The following is a 12,853-nucleotide window of genomic DNA, read 5'->3' as shown; positions in this document are numbered from 1 at the left end:
GCACTGTGACCGTCACACGTTTTCCCTCCAGTGTCTCGTTACCTATCAGTCACAGGGCTGCTGTGAAACTGAGCCTACTTGGAGCAACAAGGGTGCATCGGTACAATAAACAAACTACACAGGGCGGTGGAGGAGACACACACACACACACACACACACACACACACACACACACTAATGTTGCTGGGCTAGAGAACCACAAAAAGACTCAAAACAACTACGAGATGCAAAGCAACTACAAAGAGACACAAACAGCTACAAGACACAAAACAACAACAAAGAGATGTGAAGCAACTCCAAAGAGACTCAAAACAACCACTTTGTGACACAAAACAGCTACAAAGAGACAAGAAGCAACTACAAAGAGACTCTATATGACCACTAAGAGCCACAAAACAACTACAAAAAGACTCAAAGCAACTACAAAGAGATGCAAACAACTACAACAAGACACAAAGCAACTACAAAGAGATGCAAAACAACTACAAATGCAAAGCAACTACAAAGAGACGCAAACAACTACAAGACACAAAGCAACTACAAAGAGACTCTATATGACCACTAAGAGCCACAAAACAACTACAAAAAGACTCAAAGCAACTACAAAGAGATGCAAACAACTACAACAAGACACAAAGCAACTACAAAGAGACGCAAACAACTACAAAAAGACTCAAAGCAACTACAAAGAGACGCAAACAACTACAACAAGACACAAAGCAACTACAAAGAGACGCAAACAACTACAAAAAGACTCAAAGCAACTACAAAGAGACGCAAACAACTACAACAAGACTCAAAGCAACTACAAAGAGACGCAAAACAACTACAAACGCAAAGCAACTACAAAGAGACACAAACAACTACAACAAGACTCAAAGCAACAACAAAGAGACTCAAAACAACCACTTTGTGACACAAAACAACTACAAAGAGACTCAAAGCAACTACAACAAGACTCAAAGCAACTACAAAGAGATGCAAAACAACTACAAAGAGACAAATCAACTACAAGGAGACACAAAGCAACTACAAAGAGACTCAAAACAACTACAAAAAGACTCAAAACAACTACAAATGCAAAGCAACTACAAAGAGACACAAAGCAACTACAAGGAGACACAAAGCAACTACAAAGAGATTCAACGTAACTATGAGACGCAAAACAACTATAAAGAGATGCAAAACAACCACTAAATGACACAAAGCAACTACAGAGACTCAAAACAATTACAGACACAAAACGACCACTAAGAGACGTTAATGTAACTGGGCTTCACAGGCTGAGATCAGTGTAAAAACAGTCTGTTTATTTGAGACACCTGTGCACAAAAAAGATGCAGAGTGAGTAAAAACAGCAGCAAATGTTTCAGTCCCAGACTATCATCAGTGCTCAGTCGAGGACTGAAACATTTGCTGCTGTTTTTACTCTGCACCTTTTTTTGCATCTTTTTTCTTTCTCAGCCCGTGGAGCTTTTGTCTTGCCCGGTTACTCTGGTGTGTGTTGTGTCTCCTCCACCGTCCTTTCTAGTTTACTATTAGCTCGTATAAACAAAACATAAATAGTGTTAACAATACAGTGAAGATGTTCTCGGATAGTTTTCTATTTTTTAATCTTTTTATTCTGGTTTTATTTTAGTTTTAGCATTTATTTCTTTTACCGTCTCTGTTTGTCTCTTCTTATTTCTGTCTTTGTGTCGCTGCAACAACCGACCGTCCTTATGGGGTTCAATTAAAGTTGATCTTATTATCAATATTTCATATCTACTGTCACGCTAACAGCTTCTTTAAAAGGCTGAAGTCACATTTCAAACATTTACAAATTTTCTCACAGAGAAAGTTTAGAATACACATTTCAGGATGAGAAATGGTCGAGTGTTTGACGTATACATTTGACACATGCACACACACTGAGCTGCATAATGTGCACATGAGGTACAGACAGCAGTTTATCAGGAGACAGAAACGAGTCAACAGGAAGGGAGAGCAGAAGAAGAAGAAGAAGAGGAGGAAGAGGAGGATGAAGAGGAGACGTGTCATCAGCAGTTATGATGCTGAACCACTAGGAGTCAGTGCTGTTGCAGTGAGTCTGCACACAGCAGAGACGCTGCCTGGATACTGACACCACCCAGCTGCATTATGGGACTCCCAGGTAGGCTGACATCATCCAACACACTACCTCCACCTTTAAAAGGTACCAACCTGCGGTCAGCCTACACCTGCAGAGCTCTGTTTTACCGCCTCCTATGTTTGCAGCCATATTTACTAATTTATAGGGATAGTCTGCATTATTTGAACAGGGGTTGTATTAGTAACTTATCCATCGACAGTATATTATCTCCAACAGATGTCAGTTTGGAGAAGCAGACAGGAGTTCTGTCATGAAGCTGAGCAATGAACCGCTGCGGGCAGATATATTTTGGTGGTTTGAGTTGAAGGTGTGAGAAAGAATAGTGTCAGTAACATTGTTAACACTGTGCTACATTACAGAGAAATACAAACCGTACTAATGAACCTTCATTAATATAGGCCTATATTTTATCTCCAAGTGCACGTCACACACTGAGCGAGCCGCCTGTTAATGACGCTGTGGGCTAATGGGCATGTAGCTACTTCCATGTTTCACATGATACGTCATGTTTGTAGTCGACCAATGAAGATGAGTTTACATATCACCTTGGGTTCGTCTTTCACCTTCTCAAAATGATCCCACACTTTGGATTTCCTGCCCGACATGTTATTAACTAGCCTGTGGAATAACCGCAGGTACCAGCCCTGGAGATTAACCTGACTCCTGTCTGACTGCTGAGCGTGGACACTTCCTGTGTCTGTCCTTTCAAAGTAAAGTCACACATGCTCCAGTCATAGAGGTTTGGATTTATTCTGACAAGGAGCAGCTCCTGATAGAGTTTCACTTTTGTTTTTTTTCTGCAACTAAGCGACCAATGAAATCTTGCCAACTAATGACCTTTCTCGTCGACTAGTATTTGGTCGACTATCGGGGCAGTTCTACTATATTTAGAATATTTTCACAGCTTTACCTTAATGTCAGACAGTGATAATATCAGTATGTCATCAGTAACGGCCAATGTCAGCTTTAAAATGAACTGATGAATCATGTTTTTTCTTATTTTGCACAATGAATAAATATTAGATATGTCGAAAAATATTGAATTTCATGTCTCCATCTGCAAGTATGCATGCAAAATATGATGTTAATTCCACCCCAGAAGAGACTTGATGATCACTAATATTAGGTGGGAAAAAAGTGGATATATCGATATCAGTATTTCTTATCGGCCAAACGAGTTTTTACATATTAGCATGTTGGTTATTGGCAAACAATCCAATATTGTGAATACCTATGTCTTCGTTGAGGGTGCTATTTTTCTCCATGGAGTCTGGTGGTTTTGAAGAGTGCTCACAATGAGGTTAAAAAGAGGAGAGGTCACAGCATCATATCACTGGGGTTCAACATCTGCAGTAAAATTTGGTCCACCCTTACCAAAAGGCTCACTGTAGCTCTTTTTAAACAGGAGTTGTGCAAATTTGCAGGAAAGCCCAATCAGTCTTTTTTCAGCATCGGCAGTATAAAAACAAAATCGGGGAGTGCAGCAAAATGGCGCCTACCTACTTTTGTTTATACAGAATGTGCCTTTTTCGGGGCAATGGGGGGCGTGAGCAAGTAACAAAACGTGTAGCTCAGCGTGTGACGTAAACAGTGACGTGGGAGGGAAGCCGCGGCTGGTCAGTCCTTCGGTGATTCTCTCATAAGTCGGCCCGTCCTTCACCGTCCCCGTCATCTGACGGTTAATGGCCTCTTCGTTTGCGAGGACAAGGAGGGCGCGCAATTCCTTGTCTCCCCAGTTGCTCATCTTTACAGTGTCTGTCAGGTTTGTGTTTCCCTCTTGCTACTAGCTGCTCGCTAATTCCTGCTATCAGCTGTTTCCTGTTTATCCACCGCCAGTGGGTCGCACGTGCAGCGTCATCAACAGCTCCTCCCACAAGTCATCAACAGCCCCTCCCGTTGCAGAAGGCCGCCTCGGTCTGTTTAAACTAAAAGGGTTCCACCAATATGTCTACCCTACGAGGCGGAAAATTAGGCACCTCGGATCAACTCGCCAATCCGGCTCTGTGTGTCTGAACGCTCGCAGCTGGCCGGCAAAACGGCCCAACATTCGCTGAAAATCTAGCAGTGTAAAAGGGGCTCAAGTGTCACTGATTGATTCCTTTCACTGGGGCGTCTGCAGTCGGACTTGTGTCGGAATACTTTTGAATGATAAATAAAGATATGGGTGAGAATTACAATTCTGTAATAACTGGAAAAAGTCCTGAATAAAAGCCAATTAACAAATGCTTTTATATGCAAATGTTCTACTGTACATCGGCCACCATCTACTTGAGTGTACCCAAAAGTTCTATCAGGCCGAGCGCACCCAAAGAGCAGCTGAGCGAACACCATCCCTTGGCTGTTGGAGAAATGAAAGCCGCCCTCATCCACTGCAGCACATTGCTTAGCTTCCATGTCAGACTCCAGCCTGCTTCTCCAAACTGGGGGCGTGCTGACTGACATCTACTGTACACAAATTATTATCAGCAACGTGAAGAGAAACATGTTGGAGTTCAAGTGTCTCACAAACTGCTCATCTATCTTATTTAGGGTGGAAATAAACAGAATAAAGAGTTATTGGAGGACTGAAGGTTTTAACAGGAAGGTTATGTCAAAATGTTTGTGATGTTTATTTGTCATGCTCCCAGGTTTGTAAAGGCTAAAAGTAATGGACTCTTGTTTTGTCTTTAGGTTTGTTGGTGAATAAAATGTGTTTAAATCAACTTATTTGACCTTTGACCTGGCTGTGAGCTGAGAGTGGCAACATTTTAAACACTGACTGCTGCATATCGAGTACAAAACTCCAGTAAAAATGTCAGTTCAGTTGCTTCCTGCTGCTGCAAACAGACTCATGTTTACAAATAAATAGAAATATTCCTCTGGATGGATCTAAACACTGAAACGTTAAAGATCATCTTTATTTGTTTGTTTGTTTGTTTGTTTGTATGTGCACCTCAATAAGAACACAAAGCTCCATTATTCACTGTCATAAATTAAACAGAAAGATAACAACATCTGTTCCTCAGGCGTCACCTGTCGGCTCGGACGGTGGCAGGAGACGAACTCTGTCTGAACTCTGAGTGCTTCTTTATCTGGATTAAACCTATTGACTTTTCCACTGCTCTCTTCAAAGCTTTGTTATCAACTCGCTGACACAGCAGCAGCCGGCCACATGTTACTCTGATCGATGAGGAGCATTTCTGGTTTCAGGCTTTATAGTAATGCATGGAGCAAAAATATTTATAACAAGGACATTTGCTTGTTTTAAAAACATCTGTTTCACATTATAAGATACTAGTCCATACCCACTGAGTGCACAGTTGCCCACGTACAGTTTCACATGGTGTGTGTTTGGGATACAGGTCATAGGAAATTGCAGATTAAATAGTCAACTGAACCCATTAAGAAGAGCAATGTATTCAGACAGAGTGTTTGTGAATGTGATAGTACAGTTGCTTTATTGAAAGTACAGTAGTACCATTGCCAATAGTGGGATAGTTAGTGGGCTGAAACTGTACATTAGTAGTTGAGGTAGCACGTTGAAAGGCAGATAGTTAAAGTGTTTATATGTTGTATTGACTTCAAAGTGGGGCGCACTGGTAGTTCACATGGGAAAGGTGCAGCTAGCCCTTGTTGCAGCAGCATACCATACCATGACTTAGTCATAGCAAACATTAGAAAACAACACCAACATTGGTCCACAGGGGGAGCCACAGCGATCGGTGGCATTTTAGCCATTTTGAAGCATTTTTCTGTTGTTATAGCGCCACCCAGTTGCCAATTAGAGTTAAATTTCTCCAGTCACCTTGAGGCGTCCTGTTCTACATATCTACCAAGTTTAGTAAAAATCCATATGGCGGTTAGGCCTAGATAAGAAATGAGCTCTCTAGCGCCCCCATTTTGTTTGATGGGCTCAATAATGGAGGGGTCCCCTCAGATTATGTGTGCTCATATGCCTACAAAGTTGCGTGGTGATGGGTGAAACCCTTGAGATGTTCTACACCTTTATGTGATGAGCCACGCCCTCCGCAATATTCATTGCCTTATAGAAGCTCAGTTTTAGGAAGTTTTCCAACTTTTGCCAAGAGGGAACTTTAGATATTGCTCCCTAGATTATGTTCACCCAGTTTCATGCAGATCGCTCAAACTTCCTAGGAAGAGATCCATTTGAAGTGTTTTTCAAAAAATTCAAAATGGCGGAAAATCTATATAAGCGGAAGTTATGGGTTCTTGAGGCAAATGTGTTCCTCATGAGGAGAGGCATCTCTGTGCAAAGTTTCATGTCTCTACCACATACGGGGCATGAGATATGCCCATTCAAAGTTTGACATTTCAATGGGTTGCTATAGCGCCCCCCTTTGGCCAATTGATGTAATATTGCTTCATTGGCATCCTCCCATGACCCTCTACCACTGTGCCAAATTTCACATGGATTGACCAAGTCAGTGAGGAGAAAAACGTGGAACAGACACACACACACACAGTTTTCATCATCATATAGTAAGATTAAATTAGCTGCAGGTGTGAATGTGAGCGTGATTTTATATTTTCTGCAACTCTGCATAGGATAAGGTGCAAACAGATAAAACATGGATGGACGTGTCTCATCCTAAGAATTAAATTAAACTCAGACTTTATAAAGAACAAATCATTTGTGCAGTTTTCTAGTCGATGTTGGAGACAGTGTTTATTCTTCACAAGTCAACCCCACCTTTTTCTTGTTTTAACAAAAAATAGAAGCTTTTAGTTTGATTAAAGTAAGAATGATAAGATTCTTATTAAATGAAATGTAAAAATAATAAAGTTTTGTGGGTAATTTTAACTGCCGCTGTTTAGAAGTAATCAGCAAAACTGTAACCGTTTTCCTAAATTAACGACATTATTAGATTCAAATTCAGATTTCCTTATTTGTCATTTCACACAGGTCAATAAATGTGCTTCAGTGCAATATATGAATATAAATGAAAAGCAAACAGATCAAATAAATGAAATATCACAAAAATAATGGTTTGACAGCCCTGGTTGCTTTATATTATATTATATTATATTATATTATATTTATTTAAGACAAAAAATTTATCCCCAAAATGAGGAAAGTAAACAAACAGTTATCCCTGGAGGAGGAACAGTGTTTACACATGTTTATGTTTATTCTAATAAACAGCATGTTAATCCTTTAAAAGTAAAACCATATATCCTGCTGGAGTTTTAATGACAACAGAATAATTTATGTTTTAGATTTATTTACTTTTATTAGCACTTTGTGACTTTGTTTTGAAAGCTGCTACATAATTAAGTTATTATAATTATTATTGGAGTCAACGTGCGTCTTCTGCTGACTTGGTAAAAACAGGACAGAGTGTGTTTTTAGTGTGTGGGTGTGTGAGCACAGTGTGTACAATGTGTGTGTGGTGTCTCACCCAGAGATGGTGAGCTCAGAGCCATCACTCCATAGTACGAGAAGGGGCCGGTTTCAAACTTCATGTTTTCGTTTCCTGCTTCCACCTCCACTCGGCCCTGAAACACACACACCAGGACATTTTGTTTAATAAGCACATTATCTGTGTGTGTGTGTGTGTGTGTGTGTGTGTGTGTGTGTGTGTGTGTGTGTGTGTGTGACACTCAGGAAGCTCTGTTGTGCAAAATCCAGCAGTCGTCTCCTGTGGCAGGTAACAGAAACACTTTGACATCACATAAATATTACATCCTGCCACAGGTGTCTCTTTACCAGACACACACACACACACACACCACACACACACACAAACACACACACCCCTGTGTGGTGAAACAGGAGTAGCTGTGCTCAGGTTGCGTGCTGAGTGTCTGCAGTCACTTTATCCACACCTCAGGTGTCGACAACAAAGCCTCAGAGCACAAACACACACTCTCAAACACAACATATAACGTCGCTGACACACAATGAGCCGCTCAGTTAAATCCAGTGATAGCAGACAGCGAGCTGAGAGAGACAGTGTGTGACGGACACACAAAACACACAGAGACACACAAAACAACTACAGAGATGCAAACCAGCTGCAAAGAGACACAAAAGACTCAAAAAACAACCACAAAGAGACACAAACTGACATCACCGAGACTCAACCTGAGCACATATAGGCCCAAAGTGACTACAAAGAGACTCAAAATGCACAGAAAGAGAGCAAAGCAACTACAAATAATACAAAACAGCTGCAAAAAGACACAAATTAACTAAGGGCATGCAAACCGACTACAAAGAGGCACAAAACAACTACAAAAACACACAAAACAGCTGCAGAGACTCACAAAGACTATAAAAAGGGGGAAAACAACTACGAAGAGCTGCAAAGCAGCTACAGAGACTCAAAATGACTACTAAGAGACACAAAACTACAGAGAAACACAAAACAACTACAAAGAGACACACTCCAACTACAGACTCATAATGACCACAAAGAGACACAAAACAACTCCAGGGACACAAGAGACTCAAGACGACCACTAAGAGACACAAAACAACTACAAAGAGACACAAGAGACTCACAACCACAAAGAGACACACTCCAACTTCAAAGAGACACAAGAGACTCATGACGACCACTAAGAGACACACTCCAACTACAGACTCATAATGACCACAAAGAGACACAAAACAACTCCAGGGACACAAGAGACTCAAGACGACCACTAAGAGACACAATACAACTGCAAAGAGACACAAGAGACTCACAACCACAAAGAGACACACTCCAACTACAGACTCACAACGACCACTAAGAGACACAATACAACTGCAAAGAGACACAAGAGACTCACAACCACAAAGAGACACACTCCAACTACAGACTCACAACGACCACTAAGAAACACAAAACAACTCCAAAGAGACACAAGAGACTCAAGACGACCACTAAGAGACACAATACAACTACAAAGACACACAAAACAACTACAAAGACAAACTAGAGACTCAAAACAACCACTAAGTGACACAAAACAACTACAAAGTGACGAAAGAGACTCAAAACAACTATAAAGACAAACAACACAACTACAAAGACAAACTAGAGACTCAAAACAACCACAAAGTGACACAAAACAACTACAAAGAGACTCAAAGCCGCGACAAAAAGAAGCTAAACTACATTAAAGTCTGTGTGTCTCGCTGATGTATAAGAGCTGGTGTGTCCATCTGTCTGTCTGGGCCCCGGGGTCTCTGTCTGATAATCTGTATGTCTGTGTGCAGCCTGAAGTGTTGTACATATAATTATAGAGTCCAGAAGCAGAGCAGACACTGGGTGTGCACACAGCTCTCCATCAGACAGTCTGTGCACGTCCTCACATTTGTGAGCAGCTGACACAGATCCTATAACTCAGGCCTGAGGGAGAACTATGATTATTAAATGCAACACCAACTAATTATCCAACTGACCAAGGATGTTGATCAAACCTAAGAAGCACAATATTTCCCTCTGAGATGTCGGGGAGTAAAAGTATAAAGTAACAGAAAGTGGAAATGCTCCGTACAAGTACTTTAAAATTATACTTGAGTAAAAGTACTTGGTAACTTTCAAACAGTAAAATGACTGATGGGGATTTACTGACTCTCTCTGACTCTCTGCTGTTTACGTCTCTCTCCATATGTTCTGTGGTGTCTCTTCTCATCTTCCTCTTCCTCCATCCTCATTAACCCTTCAACCCCCCGTCCTCCCTCCACCATGTGTCTCCGTCTTATGTAAGAGGATCTATTAGTGAAGGTCGTGCTGCAGAGACAGACGCCCCTCTGACACACAACAACAGACACTCATGTGTTAGTTATGTTTTAATGAATGTTTATTGACAGCTGCACGTGTCATTTATTCCTCAAAACCTTTGAAGAATGATTTATTTTGCAGATTTTCTGCACAGTGATCTAAATATTGGAGACTAGAGTGCCAATACAAAATGTGCTGCAATGCCAAAAGTATTTTGATACACAATCAATTGATCGGCAGAAAATGTATCTGCAGCTATTCTGATAATTAATAAATCGTCTAAGTCATTATTCGAGGACAAATGCCAAACATTACCTGACTGGAGCGAACCAGGTCACAGTGTTGTTTGAACTTTGGCCTTTGACCACCAAAATCTCATCTGTTCATCGCTGGGTCCAAGTGGACGTTTGTGCCAAATTTGAAGACATTTCCTCAAGGTGTTCTTGAGATATTGCATTCATGAGAATGAGACAGATGCAAGGTCACAGTAACCTTGACCTTTGAACTATGACCACCAAAATCTAATCTGTTCATCATTGAGTTCAAGTGGACGTTTGTGCCACATTTGAAAAAAAAAAAAAAATCCTCAAAGGCCTTCTTGAGATATTGCGTTCACCAGAATGAAGCAAACCAGGTCAGTGACCTTTGGCCTTTCACCACAAAAATCTAGTCTGTTCATTGTTGAGTCCAGGTGGACATTTGTGCCAAAGAATTCTTTCAAGATGCAAGGTCACAGTGACCTTGACCTTTGACCACCAAATCAAATCTGCTCATCTTTGAGTCCAAGCAAACATTTGGGTCAAATTTGAAGAAATCCCCTGAGATGCTGCTTTCACAATGAGACAGACAAGGTCACAGTGACCTTGACCTTTGACCACCAAATCAAATCTGCTCATCTTTGAGTCCAAGCAAACATTTGGGTCAAATTTGAAGAAATCCCCTGAGATGCTGCTTTCACAATGAGACAGAAGTGGACGTTTGTGCCAAATCTGAAGAAATTGCCCCAAGGTGTTCTTGAAATATCACTTGCACAAGAATGAGACGGACAAGGTCACAGTGACCTTTGACCTTTAACCTCTGACTACCGAATTCTTATCAGGTCACTGTTGAGTCCAAGTGTTTGTGCCAAGTTTGAATAAATTCAGTCAAGGTTCTTAAGATATCACGTTTACGAGAATGGGATTTTTTTTTTTTTTTTTTTTAAATTTATGCCGAAACAATCATTCACTAAACCTGCTCAATAAACATGACATTTATGGACAACAGTTTTTAATAATCAGTGAATTGAATTATAAAACAAATAAAATACAAAATATTTTCTGCACTTCTCTGTTTTATGTTTAATTTTGGACTGATGGACGGATAAAATAAGACATTTGAAGACGTCACTTTGGACTGTAGGAGCAATTATTTTACATTAAAGTAATAAAAAAAACTGTAACATTAATTATTAATTTTGTTAAAAATAACAACAAAATAATGAGTAGTAATGACCCCGCCCTGAATCTGCAGCCAGAGTCACATTTATAGTGTAACACTAGTACTGGCAGACTTCATCACGTGATGGTGTGATACTGCGTGCTGAATTAAACTGTGACAAAGACCAAAAGCATCAAGGACGTTTTTTAGTAAATTACCTTAACGACCTTAAGTCAGGCGTGTCTTAGCGGGCTGATGAGTTTAGCACCTGCATGTGTGTTAATACCTGCTGCAGACTGACGCAGTGACCCGAGATAAACCTGTTTGTCACCAGTTTAAACTGTGGCGTCTAATCTCACGTCATTATGACCCGTTCACCAGCCGCCACCTCTTTCCATCTTCATCACATTAATCAGACCACAGCAGGTTTTTACTGATATTCATTTACATTTTCTCTGTCTTTAGGGCATAAAATGTTTAATAACAGTAACAGTAATTATTATTATCTGCATAATAAATACTTTTACCTTTGGTACTTTAGGAGGTAGAGCAGGTCGTCCACTTATCAGAAAACTTGCGTGGCATTACTACTTTTACTCAAAGTGTGAAGGATTGAGGGGGATTATTGGCAGAAATGAAATATAATATAGTAAGTCTGTTTTCTTTGGTGTATAATGACCTGAAAATAAAAACTGTTGTGTTTTCGTTACCTTAGCATGAGTCGTTTATATCCACATACGGAGCAGATCCTCGTCTACGGAGATCACCATGTTGCACCACTATGTTTCTACAGTAGCCCAGAACGGACAAACCAAACATTGGCTCTACATAATTAATTCAATGGGGACATTTGCGTTTGTGCATCAGCCACCACAGTTAGAAGCCCCTCCACAACAAGCACTGGACAAACATTGATTTGTAACGTGAAAAGTCTTTGTTCAGTGTTCTTACCAGTGAATGAATCAGCTGATCTGTTTGTTTCAGAGAGGAAGAGACCTCTGTGGATAATTCAGCTCCTGGTAAAAACCTCTGAACAATGAACTCTGAAGGAATTCTAACCAGGAGAAGTTTCGGCTGGTTGCAATCTGCAGCATCACCACTAGATGCCACCAAAACCCCTAAATCTGACACACTGGACCTTTAAGTGAACAATCTGAGTACTTCTTCACCACTGTGAACTCATAAAGATTAAGATTAAAGATTTAAGAAAGTGTGTGTGTGTGTGTGTGTGTGTGTGTGTGTGTGTGTGTGTGTGTACCTGCAGAATGAGGACGAAGTAGTCGACAGGTTTGCCTTTCTGGTAAAGGAAGTGCTGTGGTGAACGTTTGTCGTTCTCGTTGAACTTGAGCTCCTGGATGACGTCCGGATGTCTGAGGACCCTCAGTAAGACTTTCTCTGTGATCTGGAACGGGCTGAACACCGACACCTCTGAGGGGTGGAGAAAGACAGGGGTCAGAAAATAAATACAAACAACAACAATATCACTTCTGTACTTTATAAAGATGACTTTTTTTTTTTTTATAACTGACCCATCATGGGTTGAAAAGTCAGGTCACAAGCCTTTAATCCTGACACCTGAAATCGGATT

At 40.6% G+C, this 12,853-nt stretch overlaps 2 protein-coding genes across 5 annotated transcripts in view; both read right to left on the bottom strand.

Moving 5' to 3' along the window:
- The window catches only part of sec14l7 (SEC14-like lipid binding 7), a 76,781-nt gene that overhangs the window by 27,586 nt on the left and 36,342 nt on the right, over positions 1-12,853 (bottom strand). The window lies entirely within an intron of this gene.
- The window catches only part of LOC125906052 (metal transporter CNNM4), a 34,595-nt gene that overhangs the window by 6,251 nt on the left and 15,491 nt on the right, over positions 1-12,853 (bottom strand). For all 4 annotated transcript variants that reach the window (XM_049604448.1, XM_049604450.1, XM_049604449.1 and 1 more), the window contains exons 4-5: positions 12,524-12,693; positions 7,531-7,627 (exon numbers count right to left, since the gene is read on the bottom strand). In XM_049604448.1, the coding sequence (XP_049460405.1) occupies positions 7,531-7,627; positions 12,524-12,693 (267 nt within the window). The remainder of the gene's footprint in view (positions 1-7,530; positions 7,628-12,523; positions 12,694-12,853) is intronic.

Source organism: Epinephelus fuscoguttatus, linkage group LG18 (assembly GCF_011397635.1).
Source record: "Epinephelus fuscoguttatus linkage group LG18, E.fuscoguttatus.final_Chr_v1".
NCBI classification, from domain to species: domain Eukaryota; kingdom Metazoa; phylum Chordata; class Actinopteri; order Perciformes; family Serranidae; genus Epinephelus; species Epinephelus fuscoguttatus.
The sequence above is the reverse complement of the archived record's forward strand: the minus strand, read 5'-3'. Positions and strand labels throughout refer to the sequence as shown.